The sequence below is a fragment of the Schistocerca cancellata genome, chromosome 1, assembly GCF_023864275.1.
Source record: "Schistocerca cancellata isolate TAMUIC-IGC-003103 chromosome 1, iqSchCanc2.1, whole genome shotgun sequence".
NCBI classification, from domain to species: domain Eukaryota; kingdom Metazoa; phylum Arthropoda; class Insecta; order Orthoptera; family Acrididae; genus Schistocerca; species Schistocerca cancellata.
The window spans coordinates 232,235,412-232,259,394 of record NC_064626.1 but is presented as its reverse complement, the minus strand read 5'-3'; the positions used below and the strand labels follow the sequence as shown (position 1 = coordinate 232,259,394).

The following is a 23,983-nucleotide window of genomic DNA, read 5'->3' as shown; positions in this document are numbered from 1 at the left end:
CTTAGTGTTGTGCCACACGCGCCTTGTCCGTGGGTTTACAAACTCTGCGCTGTCAAGACATTTCGCGCCAGACACCAGAGACATTGTATTTTATTTATTTTTTCTTTGATTTACGTTTCTGTAACTTCCGTGCTCAGTTATTAGTGCAAACTGCAAAGTTATGGGATAACTTGTATGTAGTGTTCCTTGCGGTTTAACGTTGAGTTGTGAACTTGTGTTCTCAGAAGTATTTCTTCGTAGTTTCTCCTAGACCACATTCAATGAAGTTTGTGGCACAAGGGAGTTTTTCGTGTACACAGGTTTCGCCGTATTGAGATGCACACACGACTGAATCGCCGAAAGATAGTTTACCCGGTTTCGAAGCTCTTAGTACACTCTTGATATGTGTCTCTACTGTACCAGGACAGTGAAGCTCTTTGAGGGGAGTTGTTCGTAACATGTGATTTTGTTTACGTTTTGAAATGTCAGTGTACTGTTGTTCGATCTACAGTATCAAGGTTAAGGAAGTCTGCAATAACTGAACGTAGTTATTTCTTATTGTTGTCTCTCGTATACAAGTCGAGGGTAAATATATAACTCGCCAAAATGATGTTACAGTACATGAAAGAACTAGAACAGGTAATTTCTTGTTTAAATGTAAAGTAGATCTGTTTATTTTATGTCTACCACTAGTTGTTACGATTAATCAAAATTACACATAATCATGTAACTTGTTCTTACATAATGTGTTAAGTACTTCAGTGTCTCAGAGATTCTAATCACATATTTTCTAAGGAACCATTTGATCCAGAAGAATTTGTGGAACGTATGGCATGGAGGACTGTTGGAGGGAGTACAGAAGAAAGCTCAGGAAACTTTGATCCAATATTGCTTCATGAAACTTTTCTTCAGGCCATAAAGTAAGCAGCAGGAAAAACATATATTCAGTAATACCCTTGTTGCATAGTTACAGTAAACAGATAATAGCTGAAATACTAACTGGTTTTGTTGTATTGATTGCCTCATTAGTAGAAGAGCTAAACTGTAATGTTATTTGGCAACATAAATAAGATACCGACATTGTTCTTTTGCTACAAGACAATAATAATAGTCGCTGTTTTTATGTGGAAGAAAGGTACTGATGGAAAAAGTATGTCAGAGATTTGCAGGTACTGCAGGAACGGCAGAGGAAAAGATGTGAACGGCTCGAAATGATGTGCAGAGAAGAGGAGGCTAGCCATTGGCAGGAAATGTCACGACTTCAAATGCAGAACAAGGTAATTAATATTGAGAATATCAGTAATAGATTTAGGTGTTCAGCTTATTGTCTTGTTAAAAATCTTTTACATTGCAAAAGAAAAAAAAAAAAAAACCTGAAAGGCATTGACACGTCTTTTGGTGTAATGGTCGTGAGCAACAGGCCTACATTTTAATATTATTTAGCACTTGCATTCATAACCTACCATATACTTTGAAATGCACATTGACAAATATGCTTTACAAGTGTTGGTGTTACTGGCACTAATTTCCTCTTTGCAACTGCAGGCAGGGAATGATTTGTGACACTAGTCCTTATTCATTATGCACAGACAGCCAAAATGATAGTATTTAATAGCCTTTGATTAGTGTTTCGGCATGTATGATGTCATAGTTGTTTAATGGTTTAAGAATTTCAGAATGATAAAGTAGTTTTAACAGAAATAAATTACATTAACAGTGACTTTAAAAAGTTCACTGCACTGTCCCTTGTGGATTATTTTACAATTTACTACACTTCTTCCAGCATTCTTTCTGGCGCACTAAACTTTGTCGAGACCTCAAATAAGACTGGATTTGAAAACATATCTTAAACGTCTTCACTCTTAATACATTGTTAGTTTGCTGATATTTAGTTTGCTGATATTCAGCCATATGACAACTGGAACACAGTATTGTGTAGAAGGTAAGCGTGGACTACGAGAATACAAAAAGAAGAGAATTAAAGCATTGACATGTCATGTTACAGAAGTATACTGAAAATTGAGTTGGCTGATAAGAAATAAGGGTATTTTCTGCAGAACCAGCAAGGAAAGGAATATGTGGAAAACAATGACTAAAAGAACAGACAGGATGATTGAACAAATGTTAAGACATCAAGAAATAACTCTTATGGTACACAAGAAAGCTGTAGAGGACAAAAATGATGGTTTGGAATAGATCCAACAAATTATTGAAGAAGTTGGGGCAAAGTGGTACTCTTAGATGAAGAGACTAAGGGCCACATGAACCAAGCCAGAAAGAATGAGGGGATATCAATGATGAATTGACGTCCAGAAAATATTCACAATATTCATGTGCCTCTCACCATCTATCCTCAGTTTGTGAAGAAACCTCATGATAATAAATTTTAAACTCTGTAGTAGAAAATTTCTTAGGCTTTCCGTGCAATTTCTTGTCACCGTATAGAATCAGGTGTACTGCTGCTAGTGCATGTCTTCCCAACATGATATTTCGACATCTTAGCTCATCATATTCATCAGATATTTCCTGAGAGTGGTCGTTTTGCTGACCAGGTTCCGTATTTATGCATGGGTGGTGCCTAGCGTTCACTATGCCCTCTGCACCTGCTGTGGCTGTTCCTTGCAGTGGTATCCATCTCCAGGCAGTCCCTCTTGCATCTGCACCCATTGTGGTCATCTTCCCCAGTTGTGGCTGTCCCATGGCATTCTGTATTAGGTCTGTGCCCACCAAGTGCATTCCAAGCTCCATCGTGATGCTGTAGACTTTCCTTAAGCTGTTCACAACTGTTGTGGAATTCTCTTGGTATTTGAATTCAGTAGGTGCCTGTGAGGTGCACTTCCTGCCGCATCAGGCTGCTGTTGGAGTTGCATATGTCTGCACACACTACAGCAGTCTCTTGTGGCAGTGTCCCCCATCTGGTGTTCTGTATTATGCCGGCTCCCAAACTTTTTTCTGGTATTTCTGTACTAGTTCCAAAGTATGATTCCATGCAGTACTGGACTGGACTCTGCTTCCCAGTTGATCAGGTTCTCCTCCATCTTGATTTCAATGCAGCTCCAACAGCAGCCTGATGCTGGTGCACCTCACACCAGGAGGAGGAGATGCCTGTGACAGAAAGCCGCAAGGATCGCGAACAGCATAAGGGAACACCTGCAGTGTCACTATAGTACTAGGAACATACCTGGGGGACACCAACCTAATATGGAATGGCTTGGGACAGTCACTGAAGACAGCTGTAATAGGATCGGATGGAAGAGGGCACTCCTGGAGATGGATATCATCATAAGTAACAGCCACAGTGGGTGCAGATGGCGTAGTGAACACCAGGCACTGCCTGAGTATAAATATGGGACCTGGTGAGTAAACCCACCAGTCTCAGGAAACACCTGACGAAGACACCAAGTTACGATGTCAAAACATCATGTTGGGAAGACGTGGACCTCTGCCAGTACATCCTATTCTTCAAGATGTATACTATATGTTTAGGAATGACACCAATCCTGTATTCTAATATCATTTCAAATTGATTATTATTCTGTCCAGATTATAAAATATGAGAAGTCAGAAACAATGCTGTTTAAAACATGCTGTTGGTAAAGAAGAGTTTTCGGAGGCCGTTTTTGGCACACTGATTTCATGTTGATTTCAGCAGAGTGCAATTGACAATATAACTTCATTCAAAGATTAGTGTGTGACATAATGCTTTGTTAAAGATGATTTATTTTTCATTACATCATTGTTTGGGTGACACAATAAAGAGCTATACGTCAAATGTACACATCAATTGCTTGTAAGAGATAGAATGAGTTCTCACAAGATATGTTGCTTCTCTGAGTGGTATTATTCAACTGAACATCTGTGCATGAGTCACTTCAATGATCCATTTATACAGCTGTTGTCTAGGCAGCACAGATGGCTTTTGCTGACTATATTTCATGCCTTAAATCCACAATGATCACAAGAGCAACTTATAACAATATTTGTGGGAATACATTTTCTTATTTTACCTGTTATTTTCGTACTTATAAAAATTGAATAACATACTTGTAGACAGCAAAAAGTCACTGTTTATTTCATTCAGTCATCCACATTTAGGTTTGCCATAGTGTTTTACTGTATGATGTGTTCTGGGGAGATAGATACAGATAATACTATATGACATCACTGATCTTCTCTTTGTCTCTGTCCCACACCACATCTCAAACTATTCAGTCCCCTAGCAACTGACAATGTTCTGGTATGCTCAACGTGAGGACACTGCTGACTTTCACTCAAAAATTATGTGCACTCAATAAATCTAAGCTGTTGCTTGTTAATGTAATATCGAGTATGCTTTATGCCACTCGTAATGAACATTACCATGCCTAAATAGTGTCACTACACTCAAATGAAAATAAAAATTAATGCAAAATGCCCTACACACTCCTCATTGTGTACTCTCTGGACAGGTGCAGCTGAATAACTATTGGCTGGTTGTCAATGAGACCTTCCTTTTGCTTCTTCTATCTTCAGTGAGGTTACTTGGGCTCATATTTCATGAGAGGCGTAGTGGTTTGCCAGAATTGATAAAATGAGTGAGAGCCTGAGGAAAGATGTTAAGAAGGGGGAGGGGGGACAGGTCACTCAGTCCCCTTCTTCTGAGGGGCCCACATGGTGTGAAGCAGAAGAGGCAATGATCTTTATTTCTTCACAGAACGAGGTGGTCTCTCTCAGCTTGGGATCTGTATGACCCCCCAACTAAACCTTAACAATTACCTCGCCAAAATTTTCTGTCTATTACATTCCACAAAAATAAAGTCTTTGCAGTGGCATATCCTCAAATTCCTCTGTAGAGGGATGAGGACTGTGAAAATTCCTGATTATTACAATTTTGTGGAGTTGACAGAAGCGTCCAACCCCACGCGTTGACTTTGACCCGTGACGTAAGGGTGTGTGACGTCATGACGGCTCCGAGTTTGGTTTGTGAGTGTGGTTTGTTTGTAGATGTCGTCATGTTGTGGTTTGTTGTGCCCTCTGGTGGTATGTTCAGGGTTTTCGTTTGTGTGGTGTAATGGGCTCAGTTTGCTTTTGTTCATTATCCAGAATTGTTCGAGTGTCGGCTGCGTTTGTAGTGGAATTCATTTCAGTGAGTTAACAATTTTGTGTGAAGGTTAATTTAGTGTTGTTCGCTGATGTCGTGTGGTAATTTTAGTAAAATTAATCGGTTGTTGTTTTTGTTCAGGAATGGATATGACGGATAAAATTAACAGTACGCAGGTCAAGGGAAGTGTTCGATCTCAATGTGTGGCTGTGTATGTTGGTATTGGCGTCGGGAGATGTTTTTGAGCTATATAGGCCAAGGGAAGTGTTTGATCCTAATTTATGGGATCGGGAGCTGCTGTAGAGCTATATAGGTCAAGGGAAGTGTCCGATTCCAGATGATATTGTGTTTAGTGGTATTTGGGGAGTTTTGTGATGTCGTTTTTTTTCGTCATTTTGTGTGGTTTTTTATGGGGGTGGGTGTCTAAATTTGTTTATATTTAGTTTGCCCCCACCCAAAAACACCCCATTTCCCGCGCTTGTCCTGTTAGTGTCATTAGGCTTTTTGTGAAAAGTGTGTGTGTTTGTTTTTCGGTGTATTTCGTCCTCATAATGTGTACATAATGAATTTATATGCACCATATTGGAATCGTGGTTTATGGTCGTTTTCGCCATATTTGTGACGTCATGGGTCAAAGCACACGGGCGGGATTGGACGCTTCTGTATTTTCATTTTGTGGATCCTCTGTTCATTCCTCTGTTAGTTTGTCCCTATTGTGATGTATTGCTCCATAAATCTGTCTTATGAAAACACTCAGAGATTTGGTATTTTAAAGTTAGAATTAGATGCTCTGTAAATGTTTTCAGAATCAGCCAAGCATTTATTGACTTGTAATGTTGAAACTGCTTAGCCGTGACTTCCCTTCCAGCAATAGTTTTTAGTTGCACGATTGGAATACTGATTTCAATCAGTCCAGCAAAACAAATAGTTTACACTTTACAGAAGTGTGGTCAAGTAGGTTAAATTCAAGTAGCCAATATTCCAACTGGTTACCTCCCAGCTTATGCTGACAAAAAAGCTTTAGAGTTCATAGTCCAGCTGTCATACGTCACAATTTGCCTTTATGTTTAGTATTTCAATCAGAAGCAAACTGACTGAACAAACCAATGTGGTTAGTGTGAACATTTTGAATTCAGAATACACTTCTGAAATTGGCAAATTTTGTACAATTTTGTGTTTTAGTTACTTAGTATGTATTTTTTTTTCTGTCGTATTTGCATGTTATCCCATTGTGGTGAATATTTTTTGTATAAAAAATGAATAAATTTATATGCATTGTATTCCCATCACTAGCAGTTATGGAACTTAGAGCATAACATCATCTCTAGAGGGAGGGGGATAAAGATAGAATTTCTAGTAGTTGTTTACTGCAGGCAATGAACATAATATTACATTATCCTTAAGTAGTGAAGCAAAGTGTGCATCATAAATTCATGCTAATTAAAATATAATTTTTTGCTATCTCTCCAGAATCATTGAACAAGGTGGAATCATGTTGTACATCAGACTCTCTTTCCGGATAATTCAGGTACAAATCCATCTTTGAAGTCCAGATTTAGGGTTTCCATGGTTTCCCTAAATCAGTCAAGGCAGTTGTCAGATATAGCCCATTTCCTTCCATATTCTTGTCCAATCTGATATTGTTTCCTATTCCTAATGATTTCTTGTTTTTCGGACTACAATACAACACCAGTTTCCAACCAAAGTGTGATTTTATCCATGCGATCACTTTGATATAATTGTGAATCATTCTCAAAGATTTGCAGTGTGCTGAGGAAGCACAGCCTTGTAATAAAATGTGTATTTTTACCCATAACACAAGCCACCTTATGGATGGTACTTCTTGTACTAGTATCTTTCCCCATCCCCTGTTCCATTCTGAATGATGAATGGGAGGAATGAGTTTTGGTAGACCTCCATATCAGCTCTAATTTATCTGATTTTCTTGTTGTGGTCATTTTGTGAGACATATGTTGGAGTGTGTATTGTGTTACTTGACTCTTTCTCGAACATAGTCTCAAAGAGTATAAATTATAAACCTCTCCTTGGTGGACAACAGCTGTCTTGGTGAGCATTTCCATGATGCTCTCGCACCAATACAATGATCCTTTGATGAAACACACCCTTATTCATTGGATCTTTCATGTTTCTTCTATTAATCCAACTAGAAATGACAGACTGATGGGTAATACTCAAGAATCAGTCATACAAGTGTTTTGTAAACCATTTCTTTTGTGGATGGAGCATCTGCTGTTCCTACTATTTGTTTTATCTGGTCATTACACTTTAAGTTGCTGTGGATGATTGTGCTGAGGGATTTTACAGTAGTCTCTCTTTCCAGCAGATTTGTCACCAATAATTTAATTGAACATAGTGGATTTCTTTGGCCATTTATGTGCAATGTGTTTTATTTATTTATATTCAGTGTCAACTGCCAGACCCTGAATCAACCATCACACTTTTGCAGGTCTTTCTGCAATTCAGTACATTCTTCTGGTATTGCTATCTTCTTATAGACAACTACATCATCTGCGAATAACCTTTATGAGCTTCTGATATTATCTATTTGATCATTTATATAGAATGCAAACATTAACACTTCCTTGGGGTACTCATAAAATTACCTCTACATATATCAATTTTGTTTCATTAAGAGCAATATATTGAGCTCTGTCTGTAAGGAAGTCCTGAATCCAGTCACGAATCTGATCCATTGTTGAGTAACCTCATACTTTGTTCACTAAATGCCCTTGTGGAACTGTATTAAATACCTACTGTAAGTCATGGGACACAGCACAAAACTGGGTACTGTTGTCTGTGACATTCTGCATCACATGGGCAAACAGAGCAAGCTGAGTTTTGCAAGATTTCTGTTTGCAAAATCTATGTTGTTTTTATAGATGAGATTTTCTTTCTCAAAAAACAACATGAAATATGAGTATAAAACATGTTTGATAATTCTGTAACAGATGACATCAGTGATATAGACCTATAATTATGTGCATTTGTCTTAAACCATTTCTTGAAAATGCGTATGACCTGCAACATTCATCATTTAGGATGGAGAAAAAAACTTAGAATGGCTTGATACTGAATTAAACTAGGTCATGTGAATAAACTTATACCTTTATTGGCAACTGCAGCATTTATTCCAAGTAATGTATAGTCAAAAATCGTGGGAAAATTATTATATGGCATATCTGAAAGAACAGACACCACACATTCATATAATTTGATATGCCTAACTGGGTAGTGAATCCACCTTCTTCAATGCAGATGCACAAATATGTCTGACCTCCTGTGGAATCTTGGAAGAGTGAATATGGAGGAAATGTACAGGGGCTGCAGATATGTGGTGCTCAATGGGTGTGTGGATCGGCCATGAGGTGAGCCGAGATAGTCCATGCAGTTGCAACAACACTGTGTCCCAGGTGGTGCTATGGTTACCGCACCTTCCTAGTCAGCAAGAGATCCCGGTTCGGTACACATTTTCACTCTTTGCTGCCGATTCCGTGTAATGTCCCAATGCAGCTGACAACAGTGGTCCCTCTCCACTTTCCTTTCTTTTCTTCCCCTCTCCACCTTCCATTTACATAAAATTATAACACTGTGAGTGGAAACTGGCAACTCGACCATATTTTCATGAGCAAGACAGTATCTAATGATTTTCTCGTCGACAGGACATAGAGACCTAACATTTCTTATTGAATGTAAATGTAAATCACAAACATTTATCATTCCCTGTCATAAAATGACTGTTCCTTACCTAATTTTTTATCCAGGTCATGTGTTAGCTTTTAAGTTTATTGCAAGGTAATAACACTTATTTGTTGTCAACCAATGCAATAAATGGTAAGTGTATAGATAGTCTTTAGATATTGTTCCAGTATTGTTTTTGCTTGGTATTTATCTGTCTAAGAATGCGGTTACCAATTTTTCTTTGTACTATTAGAACATTTGCTGATTATAATGCATTTTTAGAGAGATTTCCAAGCAAATGTAAATCTAAATTCAAATGTTTGGGTTGCAGGCATCAATTTCATTATTTCAAGAACTTGATGAACGCATCAATTTTGTAGCAGCAAAAGTCTTACATCTGGGTGATCAACTGGAGAGTGTAAATACCCCAAGAGCACGAGCTGTTGAGGCACAGAAACTCATGAATTATTTTGCCGAATTTCTGAGTCCTGGTCCTCTGCTGTCAGATTTCTTTTCTGATAAGGATAATGTAAGTCTGGTAACGCATACCTTTTATGATTTGCATTACATTTTGTTTGAATGTTTGGTAGTTTAAGCGACTCTTACTTTTCCAGTTTCATTAGAGTAGAGGACCTCTAAAATTGTATACCAATATTTTGCATTCAAATAGCTTGAATGATAATGCACATACAGTAATTTCTTGTGGATTATGAATTACTTGTGTGTGTGTGTGTGTGTGTGTGTGTGTGTGTGTGTGTGTGTGTGTGTGTGTGTGTGTGTGTGTGTGTGAATGGGGAGGAAGGAGGGGGGGGGAGATGGAGGGAGGGAGAAGGAGAGTTATGATGTAATTTTTGTTCTGTTTTAGATTGATGAAGCAGCAGACATCATACAAAAACTTCATCTGATTGCTCAGGAGCTACCATCTGGAAAGTAGGTTGAAGGCTTTATCTGTTGCAGTGTTTCTAAGCTCTTACTCACACAACTGTAAATAAATTAATTTAGTTTTTTTCATTACTGTAGAACTGCAGGATGCGGCAGAACCAACTAAGCAGTTTCTATCGATTACCACTGGGACTGTGGTGGGAATAGGCAATTGTACGTGGTCTGCCTTTGTTCAGTCGTTGACCCTATTTCAGCAGCCAACATGGTCTGGACCGGTGCAAATTGTGGTTTTGCTGTTCGTGCTTATTATGAAAACAACAGATCTGTGATTCCACGCAACAATGCCATTCCTAATGCAGACACAATTCGGTCCTTGGTTCTGCAGTTGGAGGAAACTGGTAGCACACTAAGAATAGATACACATGGCTGACACAGATCCATCAGAACGCCAGAAAATGTGCAGCAGGGTAGAACAGCAGTTCAACAATTGCCGCAACGTTCTGCTTGACGACATGCTGTTGCATTGGGGATTTCAGACCACAGTTTGAGGAGAATTCTGCAATGTGATTTGAAGTTCCATACTTTCAAAATAATGATTGGTCAAGAACTACACCCAGCAGACTACGCCAACTGACAAAATCTGTGTGAGTAAATGCTTGCTCAGATCCCTCCGAATGCAACTTTCTTCAGTAATGAAGAGGCACATTTTCATCTTAGTGGATGAGAGAATAAGCAAAACTTTCGCTACTGGGCTGAAAATAACTCCCGAATTATTCATGAAAGGTCGCAACATTCTCCTAAAGTGACAGTGTGGTGTGCCATATCACAATTTGGTGTGGTAGACCCTTACTTTTTTGAGGAGGAGGAGTGATCATGACAGTGACTTCCACATGTTATGTTTCTGTGTTGCAAAATTTTCTGCAACCCAGAATGGATGAGATTGTTGAAGGAGGACTGAGGGACTTGTGGTTCCAACAGGATGGAGCTACTGCTCACACAGTTCGAATTTCACTTGATGTTTTGAGAGAAATATTTCCGGGACACCTTGTCTCTTTGAGGGGTGTTGTCGGGTGGCCTGTTTGGACGCCAGATTTCAGCATTTGTGACTACTTTTTTTTTTTGGGGATGTCTGAAGGAAAAGGTTTTCAAAAGCTGCCCTCACAACCTACCAGAGTTAAAACAACAGATTATTGACAAAGTGAACGCCATATCCCACGATATGTGCAAGAGCTGTTTGAAATTTCAGGGATTGTCTACAATAATGTATTGATGTCAACAGATGCCATCTTGAGGGCATTATTTTCAAAACTAAATGAATGTAAAATGGTACATTGTACTAATTTAGAAAATAAAAACATTTTTCTCTATACATCCAGATTTACTTTTTATTGCTGTGTAAAACTGCTTAGTCGGTTCTGCTGCACACTGTAGTTGTATTGGGAGAAAGATACCAGAAAATGGTCAGAATTGTAATTTGAGTTTAACAATGAAGTAATATCCTAATTCACATAAAAAAGGCTCCATGTCAGAGAGATTTCATGCATGATATATCTGTGATAAATATTATGATCAAATTTAGGATGGCACTTGCACCTATTTTTACTTGTGTAGATGGTACACAGTGCTGTTTTATTTATCTTGGGTATGTACAAGCTTTGTTTTTCAATTGAAACTGATTTTCATAATCTTCAAATGTTGTGATTTACCATTTATCTTTCTCTCTTTGCTCTTTCTTCTAAATTGCAAAAACCCACTAAAATTTTTTAATATATTTTGAAAGTATTTTAAGCAGTCAGTCTGCCAGTTGTTTGTAATTCTAGTAATACACTTTTATGGTATTATTGTTATAATATATGAAAGACTGAAACTGCAGACTGGTTCCCATATTTTTATCCTTTTGTATTTCAATTTTTGCTACTCATTGCATCTATCAGTGAACTGTTTATGCATTCTTCATCACTTTAAGACTGTGCATAGTTGACAGGAACCGGAACGTTATTCCCATTTCTACCTTTGTCTCAGTCTGATAAATTGTAATGAATATTTCAGTATCACATATGATCTGTAACATTAAAGTCAGGTTAAGACCAAAAGGAGAGGCCTCATGATAAATGCAGTACACACTGATCAAAACTGAATGCAACAAAAATATATGCAAGTAATCAGTTAGAGTGAAACAGTGTAAGGCCATCCATGCTCTCATGTCCAATATAAAAGTAAGAGAGAGTGAAGTTTAACAAAGGAGGGAAAGACAGATTGCTACTTACTGTGAAGAAGACACGTCAAGTTGCAGCCAGGCATAATTAAAAGACACTCACATATACCTTTTGGCCACACCGAGCGAGGTGGCGCAGTGGTTAGACACTGGACTCGCATTCGGGAGGACGACGGTTCAATCCCGCGTCCGGCCATCCTGATTTAGGTTTTCCGTGATTTCCCTAAATCACTCCAGGCAAATGCCGGGATGGTTCCTCTGAAAGGGCACGGCCGACTTCCTTCCCCATCCTTCCCTAATCCGATGAGACCGATGACCACGCTGTCTGGTCTCCTTCCCCGCAACAACCAACCAACCAACCTTTTGGCCACAGCCTTCATCAGTAAAAGAAACAGAAACACATGTCCGAGATGCTGGTGTTGGCAGTTGTGTGTGTGAGGTGTGACTGACGAAGACTGTGGCTGAAAGTTATATGTGAGTGTCCTTTAAGTGTGCCTGTCTGCAAATTGATGTGTCTTCTTTACAATAAATAGCAATGTGTCTTTTCCTACATTGTTGATATTCCTGCCTGGAGTTTCCATTGTTTGAGAGAATAAAGTTTTGCATTCTGGCCCTAGACAGGACAGTTGGGCCTGAGCGACTGCCATGAGATCCTCTACCAGTGGCATCACTGGATGCTGTATGGAGGGGCATCTGGTCGGTACACCACCGTCCTGGCCGTTGTCGGGTTTCTTGACATTGGGACCACTGCTAATCAGTTGAGTAACTCCTCTGTTGGCCTCAAGAGACTGAGTGTAATCTGTACTAGGCCTCCCATCAAGGAAAAATCCCTGACAGCACTGGGAATCGAACCCAGGTCCCACAGTCAGCCCCGCTGACCACTCAGCTGTGGATGAATATCAAATATAGGATTACAAAAAAAAGTGAAATACGGAAAGAGAAGCAAAACTGGTAATAGTAGCTGCTGATGCACTCTTGTGCTGAATATGTGTAATATCTCATTAGATGATAAAAATTTTGATGGGTATAAAGGCTAGTAAGGATCTTTATATTTTATTGTAGCTGCAATACCTGTGTGCATTTTCATTACATTTCATTGTAATCAGTGTAGTCTTTATTTCTTTATTGTCCTCTCTGTCACCCTTATTATATTGAGTGAGCTGATGCATTGATATGACACTGTTCCCACAGTTGGTAGGATGATGATTCACATCTTCATCTTGCTATCCAAATGTAGGTTTCCTGTGGGTGCCACTAAATCAGTCATTGCTGATGCTAGAATGGATTCTTTGAAAAGTACATAGCCAAACTCATTCCCCATTCTTCCCCAGCCTATGTTTCTGAACCCTGACTATTGCCCTCATTGTCGATGGGCTGTTCCACGCTAATCTTCCTTCCTTCCTTCCTTCCTTCCTTCCCAACCTGATTATATTTTTACAGCTCATAACTTAAAGATTTATTACTGCATTTGGAAAGTTCATTAACATTTTATCAAGAAGGAATGATGGTAGTAAATAGAATAAGAGTTCCAATGTTTAAACACTAACACGAAAATTAGAGTTCACTAATAATGGACAGATCCAATACGAGGCAAATATGACATGCAGAGGTATGAACAGATACCAGAAAAAGATATCAACATATGAATATAAAGCACATTTTAGTATTGGTACTGGAATTCCTTTCTGGAATATAAATAATAGGAGTAAAGGAACAACCCACAGTATAGGTTGAGGCATTCCTTCAGAGTTAACAGAGAACATGCATACACACTCGTGCATGGCTGCATTGTCTTGGCTGACTAAATTGTGCCAACACTACAGGTTCACTGGTTTGAGAGGTTGTGCTGTGTGGAGTTGGTGAGGAGAGAATGGAGGAGGGGTTGGTGACAAGGCTGGCTAACAGCTGGTAGAGAAATGTTACAAGCACATGGGGGTAGGAATATTACATCACTATGTCTCTTTTTGACTTTTACTATGTACATTCATATCCACTACTGGTAGTCCTGAGATAGACATTGGCTGTCATCAGACAGGATGAAACAGTGCATACGGAGAGAGATTAGAAAGTTCCCAGAACAAAATTAAAACTATATGGTCAGTTGTGAGAGGTATTGGAACGAAAGTTGGTGCTCAGCATATTACACCTCTTGTGTGAATGTGGAACTTCTAGTTATTCACTGTAGGTTTGTAAAATGTTAAAGAATCACTTTTTGTCAGAAGTTGGCCATAAATCAAAATTTTATAGGCATAGGTAAATATGCAGAACTCTTGAAAGCTAATATTCAGACAACTCCACCACACCCAGCTGCAGGAAACAAGCAAAGATGAATCTGAATCAATTATTACATTATTGAAGAGTTAAGACTTCCATCGGCATGATGAGATTCCAAGTAGGATAATGAACATCAGTGCACTATATGTTAGTTCTATACACTGAGTCATCAGTGCAGTTTGTCTTTCGGGTGTGGTCAGTTTCTTGACAGATTATCATTAGTGAAACAATTTTAAAGTGAGGGAGATCATCTAGACCATTACTGGCAAATTTCTTTGCTGACAGTGTTTTAAAAAGTTTTTGAGGAAGCCGTGGCACATCTCAGTACACACAATTTGCTACCAGATTTGCAGTTTGGTTTAAGGAAAGGAGTATCCACAGAAAATGCAATTTGTTCTGTAACAATAGGTTTGATGGCATTAGGAACTATGGAAAAAGTTGCACAATGGTTCACTATATATCTAGAAAGTAAGGAGCAGAAGACAGACTTCCATTGACAACAAACAGGGAAGATGTTTGAATGTGGATGGGGTCATGTAAAGTGGTGATGCTACCTGGTTCTGTTCTGTGTTTCTTGCTTTTCTTGACATACATCAATGATCTGGCACTAACAGTCTGTGTCATGCAGTAAGGTGGCTCCGTGTATAGAGGGGGCGTGATAGGGCAGGTTGGAGTGGATGAGATTTGGATAATCCAAATAAAGTCCACATTGCCAGATCGTGCCGTTGTGGACAACTATAAAGTTCATTTGCCAATGGTACATCATACTGTAACCAATTTCGATCAGTCATCCGTATTAGAGAAATCTTTCTTCATTTGTTGATGACACTGTGCCAGCCGCTCCATAGCTTTAGTCCATGTCATGTCGGTATTCAAGAACAGAGCGTTGTGAAGATATCGGGTACAATTTTCTCAAGATGATGATTGTCTAACAACAAGGCATCAAAAACAGTTACAATATTTGTCATTTTGAAACTGTTTGCCTTGTATTATTAGTAAAAATATAGTACACAGTTGCCTATTGATAAGAACCTGTATTGGAATTCATATGTTCCAGATCTTAAGAGACCAAGCTCTGCATCTTGTCCATTACAGATAATAGCTGACTTTGTAGATGAAAATGTCAAAAAAACTGACTTACATTTTCTACTTTCATTCACTAATATGTTACAGCATCATATTCTTTGATAACCCTCCCAAGAAAAGAGGGTGTTTGTCACATGAAAGCATATAATAAGGATAATACGCGACATCCACTATAGAGTTGCTTGAAGGCAAATCATTAAACAGTTTGGTGTAATGAGGACAGCCTCACAGCACTTTTACTACTGTATGAATTTTGTTTTCAATAATTAATTGAAGTGGTTCACGGTGTGGGTTCCTGTTGTCATGTCCTAGTTCATGAACCACGGGCAACGTATGAGTCAGGATACCAGTTACTTTGGAATAAGGCTGGGCATCTCGGACATATTCTGAGTCGTGGGCACCTTTGTGCTCAGACGGCGAAGACTACCAAATCCACGGGTTAGTCCCTCAACTGTTAGGGGTAAAACCCAATGGGACCCGGGGCAAGTAAGGCTAGCAACCTGCTTCCCTGATACTTTAAATATGATGCTGGCAACAATCAGAGCAAAATGCCTCGGACCTTTGGAGGTGACGGAGTCCCACCTCTAATTGACAAACCAGGGACTCCTAAGATACTACTCGGCAAATAAATGGTAATGAGATGGGGAGCTATTAATATCAATAGGGGCTACTCTGGGAAGAAGGTAGAGTTGGCAGAGGCTGCAAGTAAGATGGGGTTGGACGTTTTAGCTGTTAGTGACATTCGGGTAAGGGGTGAGAAAGAAGAGGAAGTGGGAGAATACAAGGTTTACCTGTCAGGAGTCAAAGCAGGAATAGCTCAATGGGGTGTAGGGCTTTACATCAGGAAAGAAATGGAACCCAGCGTAGTTGCAATAAGGTACGTAAACGAACGACTGATGTGGATATATTTGACAGTGTCTAGCAAGAAAATTAGGATTGTGTCAGTATATTCACATTGTGAAGGGACAGATCAAGATAAGATGGATAGTTTTTATGAGGCATTCAGTGATGTAGTTGTTAGAGTAAAGGACAAGGACAGTGTTCTGCTCATGGGTGATTTTAATGCCAGGATTGGAAATCAAACAGAAGGGTATGAAAAGGTTATGGGTAAATTTGGAGAGGATATGGAGGCCAACAGGAATGAGAAACAACTCTTGAATTTCTGTGCCAGTATGGGCTTAGTAATCACAAACTCCTTTTTTAAACATATGAACATTCACTGGTATATTTGGGAAGGCAGGGGAACCAGATCTGTCATTGACTATATAATAACAGATCAGGAATTCAGGAAGGCTGTGAGGGACACACGTGTATTCAGGGGATTCTTTGATGACACTGATCACTATTTAATCTGCAGTGAAATTGGTATTGTGAGGCTGAAAGTGCAGCAGGTCAGGTCCATATGTAGGAGGATAAAAGTGGAGAAACTTCAGGATAAGGAAATCAGGCACAAGTACATAACAGCAATCTCAGAAAGGTACCAGTTAGTTGAATGTAGTCAATTACAGTCATTGGAAAAGGAATGGACAAGGTACAGGGACACAGTACTAGAAGTGGCTAAAGAATGTCTTGGAACAGTAGTGTGTAAAGGTAGGATGAAGCAAACAGCTTGGTGGAACGACACAGTCAAGGCAGCCTGTAAAAGAAAAAAGATGGCGTATCAAAAATGGCTACATACTAGAACTCAGGTAGACAGAGAAAGTTATGTTGAAGAAAGAAACAAAGCCAAACAGATAATTGCAGCATCCAAGAAGAAATCTTGGGAAGACTTTGGAAACAGGTTGGAGACTTTGGGTCAAGCTGCTGGAAAACCATTCTGGAGTGTAATTAGCAGTCTTCGAAATGGAGGTAAGAAGGAAATGACAAGTATTTTGGACAGGTCAGGAAAACTGCTGGTGAATGCTATTGATGCCTTGGGCAGATGGAGGGAATATTTTGAAGAGTTGTTCAATGTAGGTGAAAATACAATCAGTAATGTTTCAGATTTCGATGTACAATGGGATAGGAATGATGATGGAAATAGGATCACATATGAGGAAGTGGAGAAAATGGTCAATATATTGCAGTGCAATAAAGCAGCTGGGGTGGATGAAATTAAGGCTGAACTCATCAAATACAGTGGAATGTCAGGTCTTAAAGGGCTACACAGGATAATTGAAATGGCGTGGGAGTCGAGACAGGTTCCATCAGACTGGATGAAAGCAGTAATCACACCAATCTTTAAACATGGAAACAGAAAAGATTGTAACAACTACAGAGGTATCTCTTTAATCAGCGTTGTGGGTAAAATCTTCTCAGGTATTGTTGAAAGTGTGAGTATTAGTTGAGGACAAATTGGATGAAAATCAGTGTGGGTTTAGGCCTCTTAGAGGTTGTCAGGACCAGATCTTTAGCTTACGGCAAATAATGGAGAAGTGTTATGAGTGGAACAGGGAATTGTATCTATGCTTTATAGATCTAGAAAAGGCATATGACTGGGTCCCTAGGAGGAAGTTATTGTCTGTTCTACGAGGTTATGGAATAGGAGGCAAACTTTTGCAAGCAAGTAAAAGGTCTTTACATAGATAGTCAGGCAGCAGTTAGAGTTGATGGTAAATTGAGTTCATGGTTCAGAGTAGTTTCAGGGGTAAGACAAGGCTGCAACCTGTCTCCACTGTTGTTCATGTTATTTATGGATCATATGTTGAAATCAATAAACTGGCTGGGTGAGATTAAGATATGTGAACACAAAATAAGCAGTTTCGCATATGCGGATGACTTAGTTGTGATGGCAGATTCAACTGAAAGTTTGCAAAGTAATATTTCAGAGCTAGATCAGAAATGTAAGGACTATGGTATGAAGATAAGCATGTCAGTGGGAAAGAGATCTAAACGGATTGAGTGCCAAATAGGAGGAACAAAGTTAGAACAGGTGGACGGTTTCAAGTACTTAGGATGCATATTCTCACAGGATGGCAACATAGTGAAAGAACTGGAAGCAAGGTGTAGCAAAGCTAATGCAGTGAGCGCTCAGCTACGATCTACTATCTTCTGCAAGAAGGAAGTCAGTGCCAAGACTAAGTTATCTGTGCACCGTTCAATCTTTCGACCAACTTTGTTGTATGGGAGCGAAAGCTGGGTGGATTCAGGTTACCTTATCAACAAGGTTGAGGTTGCGGATATGAAAATAGCTAGGATGATTGCAGGTACTAGTAGATGGGAACAATGGCAGGAGGGTGTCCACAATGAGGAAATCAAAGAAAAATTGGGAATGAACACTATAGATGTAGAAGTCAGGGCGAACAGGCTTAGATGGTGGGGGCATATTACACGCATGGGAGAAGCAAGGTTACCCAAGAGACTCATGGGTTCAGCAGTAGAGGGTAGGAGGCGTCAGGGCAGACCAAGGAGAAGGTACCTGGATTCGGTTAAGAATGATTTTGAAGTAATAGGCTTAACATCAGAAGAGGCATCAATGTTAGCACTGAATAGGGGATCATGGAGGAATTTTATAAAGGGGACTATGCTCCAGACTAAACGCTGAAAGGCATAATCAGTCTTAAATGATGATGATGATGATGATGATTAATTGAAATTCAAAAATTACTGTAATATACATCATTACAATAACAGAAAGCGGAATTCTCCACACCAGTCATCAGTCATCCATCATGGAGCACAGATGAGTGAAATGCTCAGCCACAAAAAACTTTGACAACTTAATTGTTGAAGTGAAGAATCTAAGAGATATCAAAATTAACTTCAAACGCAAACTGAAATCATTACATTTGCTTGACAACTCCTACTACATATAATATTTTACAAATATGTGATTTTATAATGTGTGTGTGACAGTGTGTTTGAATGTATTTAAATGTAAAGCACAGTGTAAAAAAAGAATTACTGGTAGCAAAGAAAACATGAAAGACTACAGTGTAAAAGGTCAGTATGTTGTCCTTTCTTTCACTGATAAAGAGTGTTGCGAGTGCAAACTAGCTCATTCCACATTATAGTGAGAGATCACATTTATTGTCTGTGGAACAAGCAAACAACTTCCACCCTCTTCAAAGAACTCGAGGATATACTGCTTGATAAGTACGTAGAAAACTGCTGATATCTCGACAAGTCACCCTCCCTGTTATTTTAAGACAGTTTCCAATTTGTGCCTTGAAGATGACATGGGGCTACCTGTCAAAATATTGGATTTTATTTTTTTTATTTTTAATGAATTTATCCAGCTGGACTCTAGTGAGTTTTAAGAGGACAGTAAACACTGGGAAAAGCATAAAGTTCACAACTAACAAACTAGCTAGCTGCTTCTCCTTGTGCAGTATATCAGAAATTTATAGCTACGTCAGTCATTACAAGCAACTGTCTGTATAGTTCATAGAATAGAATGCAAATTCCCAATCAGTAAAGACAAGGATTTGTGATATTTTGACAAAGAAAACTTTTTTTTAATAACAATTCTTGATTTTAAAGGCACGTTATCACCTTATTTTGTTATAGAGCAGGCATGGGCAGCCTTTGGTGCCCCATGGGCCTGATTCACGTACAGTACTTACTTAAGCTTGTGGGCTGGCTTGTCACATGACACAACAGCATCACTCCTAGTGCATGAAGTCAAAATTATAGGGCCCGTAACATTAGTATTTATGGATAATGTTTTCGCGGTAACATACCAATATGAATGGCATCTCTTTCCTGACACACTACACCAACAAATTATGCCTCAAAAATATGTTATTGAGAGTACATTCATGTTCACCCCATCTTCAGGTGTTTACATTTATTTACCTGTTGTAAACATTGTTTACATTACTTATGATGTTTTACAGCAGTTATCTTAAAGATTTCCATTGCTGTTAGTAAAGAAACAAAGTTCGCAACATGTAAATAAATGTAAGCAGATGAAGATGGTGCGCCAATCATCTTGAAACGTCATCATGAAAAAGTGAACAGCTATTAAAGGAGCTGATAGGAGCTAATTCCTTATAAATGACCTTCAGTTTTACAAGTTGCAATGTTCTGATACATTCACAATGGACAAAAATTATTTACTGTTAATGAGAGGAAGAATAGAAAAATAAAATATGGCAATGAGACAGGCAGTCCCTGTTGACAAACAATTAGGAGTAACTTTGTGATTTGCGGCCACTGTGTTTTGAGACATCCACAAACACAATTCCCCCCTGCGGGTCCGGGGATTAGAATAGGCCCGAGGTATTCCTGCCTGTCGTAAGAGGCGACTAAAAGGAGTCCATCCCCCTCATGGGGGTAGTTAGCGCCTGCGTCCGGAGACGGACTGTTCCACGACCTATAATTGTGGTCTTTTTGGTTTTTCACTTCTCGTTTCTTCCTACCTTTGGTTGGTTCCTTTCTTTGTTCTTCTCCACCTCACTGTCTTCCTTACTCTTTCCCTTGACTTCTTCTCCTTGCCTTCTCATTGCCTCCTTCTCCTTGCCTTCTCATTGCCTTCTTCTCCTTGCCTTCTCATTGCCTTCTTCTCCTTGCCTTCTCTGCTCTCCGCGTCGGCGTTTGAGACAGTCTGTCCTCTTTCTCCCTCTCTCTCTTCTTTTTCCTCTTCTTCCTTCCTCCCTGTGCGTGCCTGAAGGCCGACCCACGCGTTCGCACGCGTAGCCGATGACGGGGTAACGCGTAATTCCCCGCCCTGGGTAGACATGTAAGGCACGCGCGTACCCCCTGGTAAAGGCCAGGCCCGGGGAGGGGTGATTGCCTGAGCTGATACCTTCTGACCATGCCGATTGGTCCCTCCGTCTGTTTCTCGGGAGGTGTGACCTGAGGTGTAAACATTCACCTAAGGCGGGAGTGCCCTCTGAGAGGGTCCCCACAAGGAAGGAGCGCGCCATCGGAGACGCTGGCAATCATGGGGGATTCCTCCGCAATGGATTTCACTCCATCTCTCTCGACTTCTGCCCAAAAACGGAAACGTGACCAGCCACCAGCGACAAAAGTACTACCGCCTGCCCCACAGTTCCTCGTCGTTTCTCGATCTGAGGACGGAAAGGATTTTTCCTCTGTCAACCCTTTCGTTATCCAGAAGGGCGTAGATGCCATAGCCGGATCCGTCAAATCTTGTACCAGGTTGCGTAACGGTACTTTATTACTAGAAACTGAGAGCGCCTTTCAGGCACAAAAGCTGCTTCGGGCCACACTCCTGTACACGTTCCCTGTCCGGGTGGAGGCCCACCGAACTTTGAATTCGTCTCGTGGTGTAGTCTATACTAGCTCCCTCGACGGATTGACTGACGAGGAGATTCAATCTTTCCTCGCTGAGCAGGGCGTGACGGTTGTCCATAGGGTCATGAAAAAGGTCAATAATGACCTTGTACCGACCCGGACACTTTTCTTGACCTTCGATAGTGTTAAGCTGCCATCGCGCCTCAAGGTGGGCTACGAGGTTATTTCTGTTCGCCCCTATGTCCCGACACCTACGCGCTGCTACCAGTGTCAGCGTTTCAGTCACACTCGACAGTCTTGTTCCAATGCGGCTAAATGTGTCACTTGTGGCAGGGATGCCCATGAGGGTGACTGTCCACCTCCGTCTCCTCGTTGTGTGAACTGTCAGGGTGACCATGCCGCATCCTCCCGCGACTGTCCTGTCTATAAGGAAGAACGCTGTATCCAAGAAATTCGGGTCAAAGAGAAAGTGTCCACCTCGGCTGCTCGCAAGCTATTGGCTAGTAGGAAGCCCACGCTGCTCCCAGCGGGGAAATACAGTACTGTCCTCGCCTCCCCTCGGACTACCAGGGAGGTGGCAACCCAGACATGCGATCTGACCTTCAGCACCACGGTCGTCCGTTCGGCCAGTGCTAAGATCGCGAGGTCGACGTCTCCTCTTCCTCCCATCACCCCACAGACACCAGCCCCTTCATCAGCTTCTGCTAAGACGAAGACCCAGAAGTCAGATGCATGGACCTTCAAGAAGGAACCATCCCGTGCAGACTTCCTACGTACCTCGACCTCCCAGCCTTCGACCGGTACTTCCACCAAACGTCCTTCCAAGAAGGCTCATAGGAAGCACAGTTCTCCTTCTCCGCCACGGCGCGTTTCTTCTCCTGCACCACCCAGCGGTTGCCGCCCCAGGCCGTCATCCATTTCGCCTGGCCGCACCGCTGGTAGCCGAACATCTGGCCGTTCACCGGTGGAGGAAGCTCCCCCTCCCGGCCATCCTCCCAAGATGGCCGATGAACCTATAGACCCAATGGACGATGACTGTCCGCCTACTGATAGCGGCGGCGGTGCTCGCTCGAAGCCAGGCCCTCAGCGGCCTTCGAGGTGACCCCTTCTTTCATTTTCCTTTCTTCTTACGATGGCACTTATTCACTGGAATATTCGCAGCATTCGCTCCAACCGAGAGGACCAGAAGTTGCTGCTCCGCTTGCACCGTCCGCTCGTCGTAGCCCTCCAGGAAACGAAGCTACGCCCATGCGATCACATTGCCTTGGCACACTACACCTCTGTGCGTTCTGACCTACCCCCTGTGGTAGGTATCCCAGCTCATGGAGGGGCTATGTTGCTGGTCCGGGATGATATTTACTACGATCCCATCACGTTGCACACCGGCCTGCAGGCAGTTGCCATCCGCATTACTCTCCCCACTTTTACATTTTCCATTTGTACCGTTTACACTCCATCGTCATCTGCTGTTACCAGGGCAGACATGATGCAACTTATTGCTCAGCTACCTGCACCATTTTTGTTAACTGGAGACTTCAATGCCCACCATCCCCTTTGGGGCTCTCCAGCATCCTGGCCGAGGGGCTCCCTGTTAGCAGACCTTTTCAACCAGCTCAATACTGGCGCCCCTACTTTTCTTTCGGACACATCTCACACCTATTCCCATTTAGACCTCTCTATATGTACTCCCCAACTTGCACGCCGGTTTGAGTGGTATGCCCTTTCTGATACATATTTGAGCGACCACTTCCCGTGTGTTATCCATCTTCTGCAGCATACCCCCTCTCCGTGCTCCTCTAGTTGGACCATCTCCAAGGCAGACTGGAGGCTCTTCTCTTCCAGGGTGACCTTTCAGGATCAAACCTTCACAAGCTGCGATCGTCAGGTCGCACACCTCACGGAAGTCATTCTCGCTGCTGCTGAATATTCCATCCCTCACCCTACTTCTTCTCCACGTCGCGTACCGGTCCCCTGGTGGACCGCAGCATGTAGAGACGCTTTACGTGCTCGTCGACGTGCTTTACGCACCTTTAAACGCCACCCTACAGTGGCGAATTGTATCAATTATAAACGATTACGTGCTCAGTGTCGTCGTATTATTAAAGAAAGCAAGAAAGCCAGCTGGGCTGCTTTCACAAGCACCTTCAACAGTTTTACTCCTTCTTCTGTTGTCTGGGGTAGCCTGCGCCGGCTATCTGGCACTAAGGTCCACTCACCAGTTTCTGGCTTGACGGTCGCGAATGACGTCCTTGTGGCCCCTGAGGATGTCTCCAATGCCTTCGGCCGCTTTTTCGCAGAGGTTTCGAGCTCCACTCATTACCACCCTGCCTTCCTCCCCCGCAAACAGGCAGAGGAGGCTAGGCCACCTAACTTCCGCTCCTCGAATCGTGAAAGTTATAATGCCCCATTCACCATGCGGGAACTCGAAAACGCACTTGGCCGATCACGGTCCTCCGCTCCAGGGCCTGATTCTATTCATATTCAGATGCTGAAGAACCTTTCTCCTGCGGGTAAAGGTTTTCTTCTTCGTACATACAATCGCATCTGGATTGAGGGACTTGTTCCCGCATGCTGGCGCGAGTCTATTG

At 41.3% G+C, this 23,983-nt stretch overlaps 1 protein-coding gene across 1 annotated transcript in view; it reads left to right on the top strand.

The window, feature by feature from the left end:
- The first annotated feature begins 245 nt into the window (after window positions 1–245).
- LOC126169882 (exocyst complex component 5) overlaps window positions 246–23,983 on the top strand; it is a 115,414-nt gene continuing 91,676 nt past the window's right edge. The window contains exons 1-5 of the mRNA XM_049920679.1: window positions 246–618; window positions 775–899; window positions 1,139–1,256; window positions 9,090–9,287; window positions 9,624–9,688. Coding sequence (XP_049776636.1) covers window positions 586–618; window positions 775–899; window positions 1,139–1,256; window positions 9,090–9,287; window positions 9,624–9,688 — 539 coding nt within the window. The 5' untranslated portion in view covers window positions 246–585. The remainder of the gene's footprint in view (window positions 619–774; window positions 900–1,138; window positions 1,257–9,089; window positions 9,288–9,623; window positions 9,689–23,983) is intronic.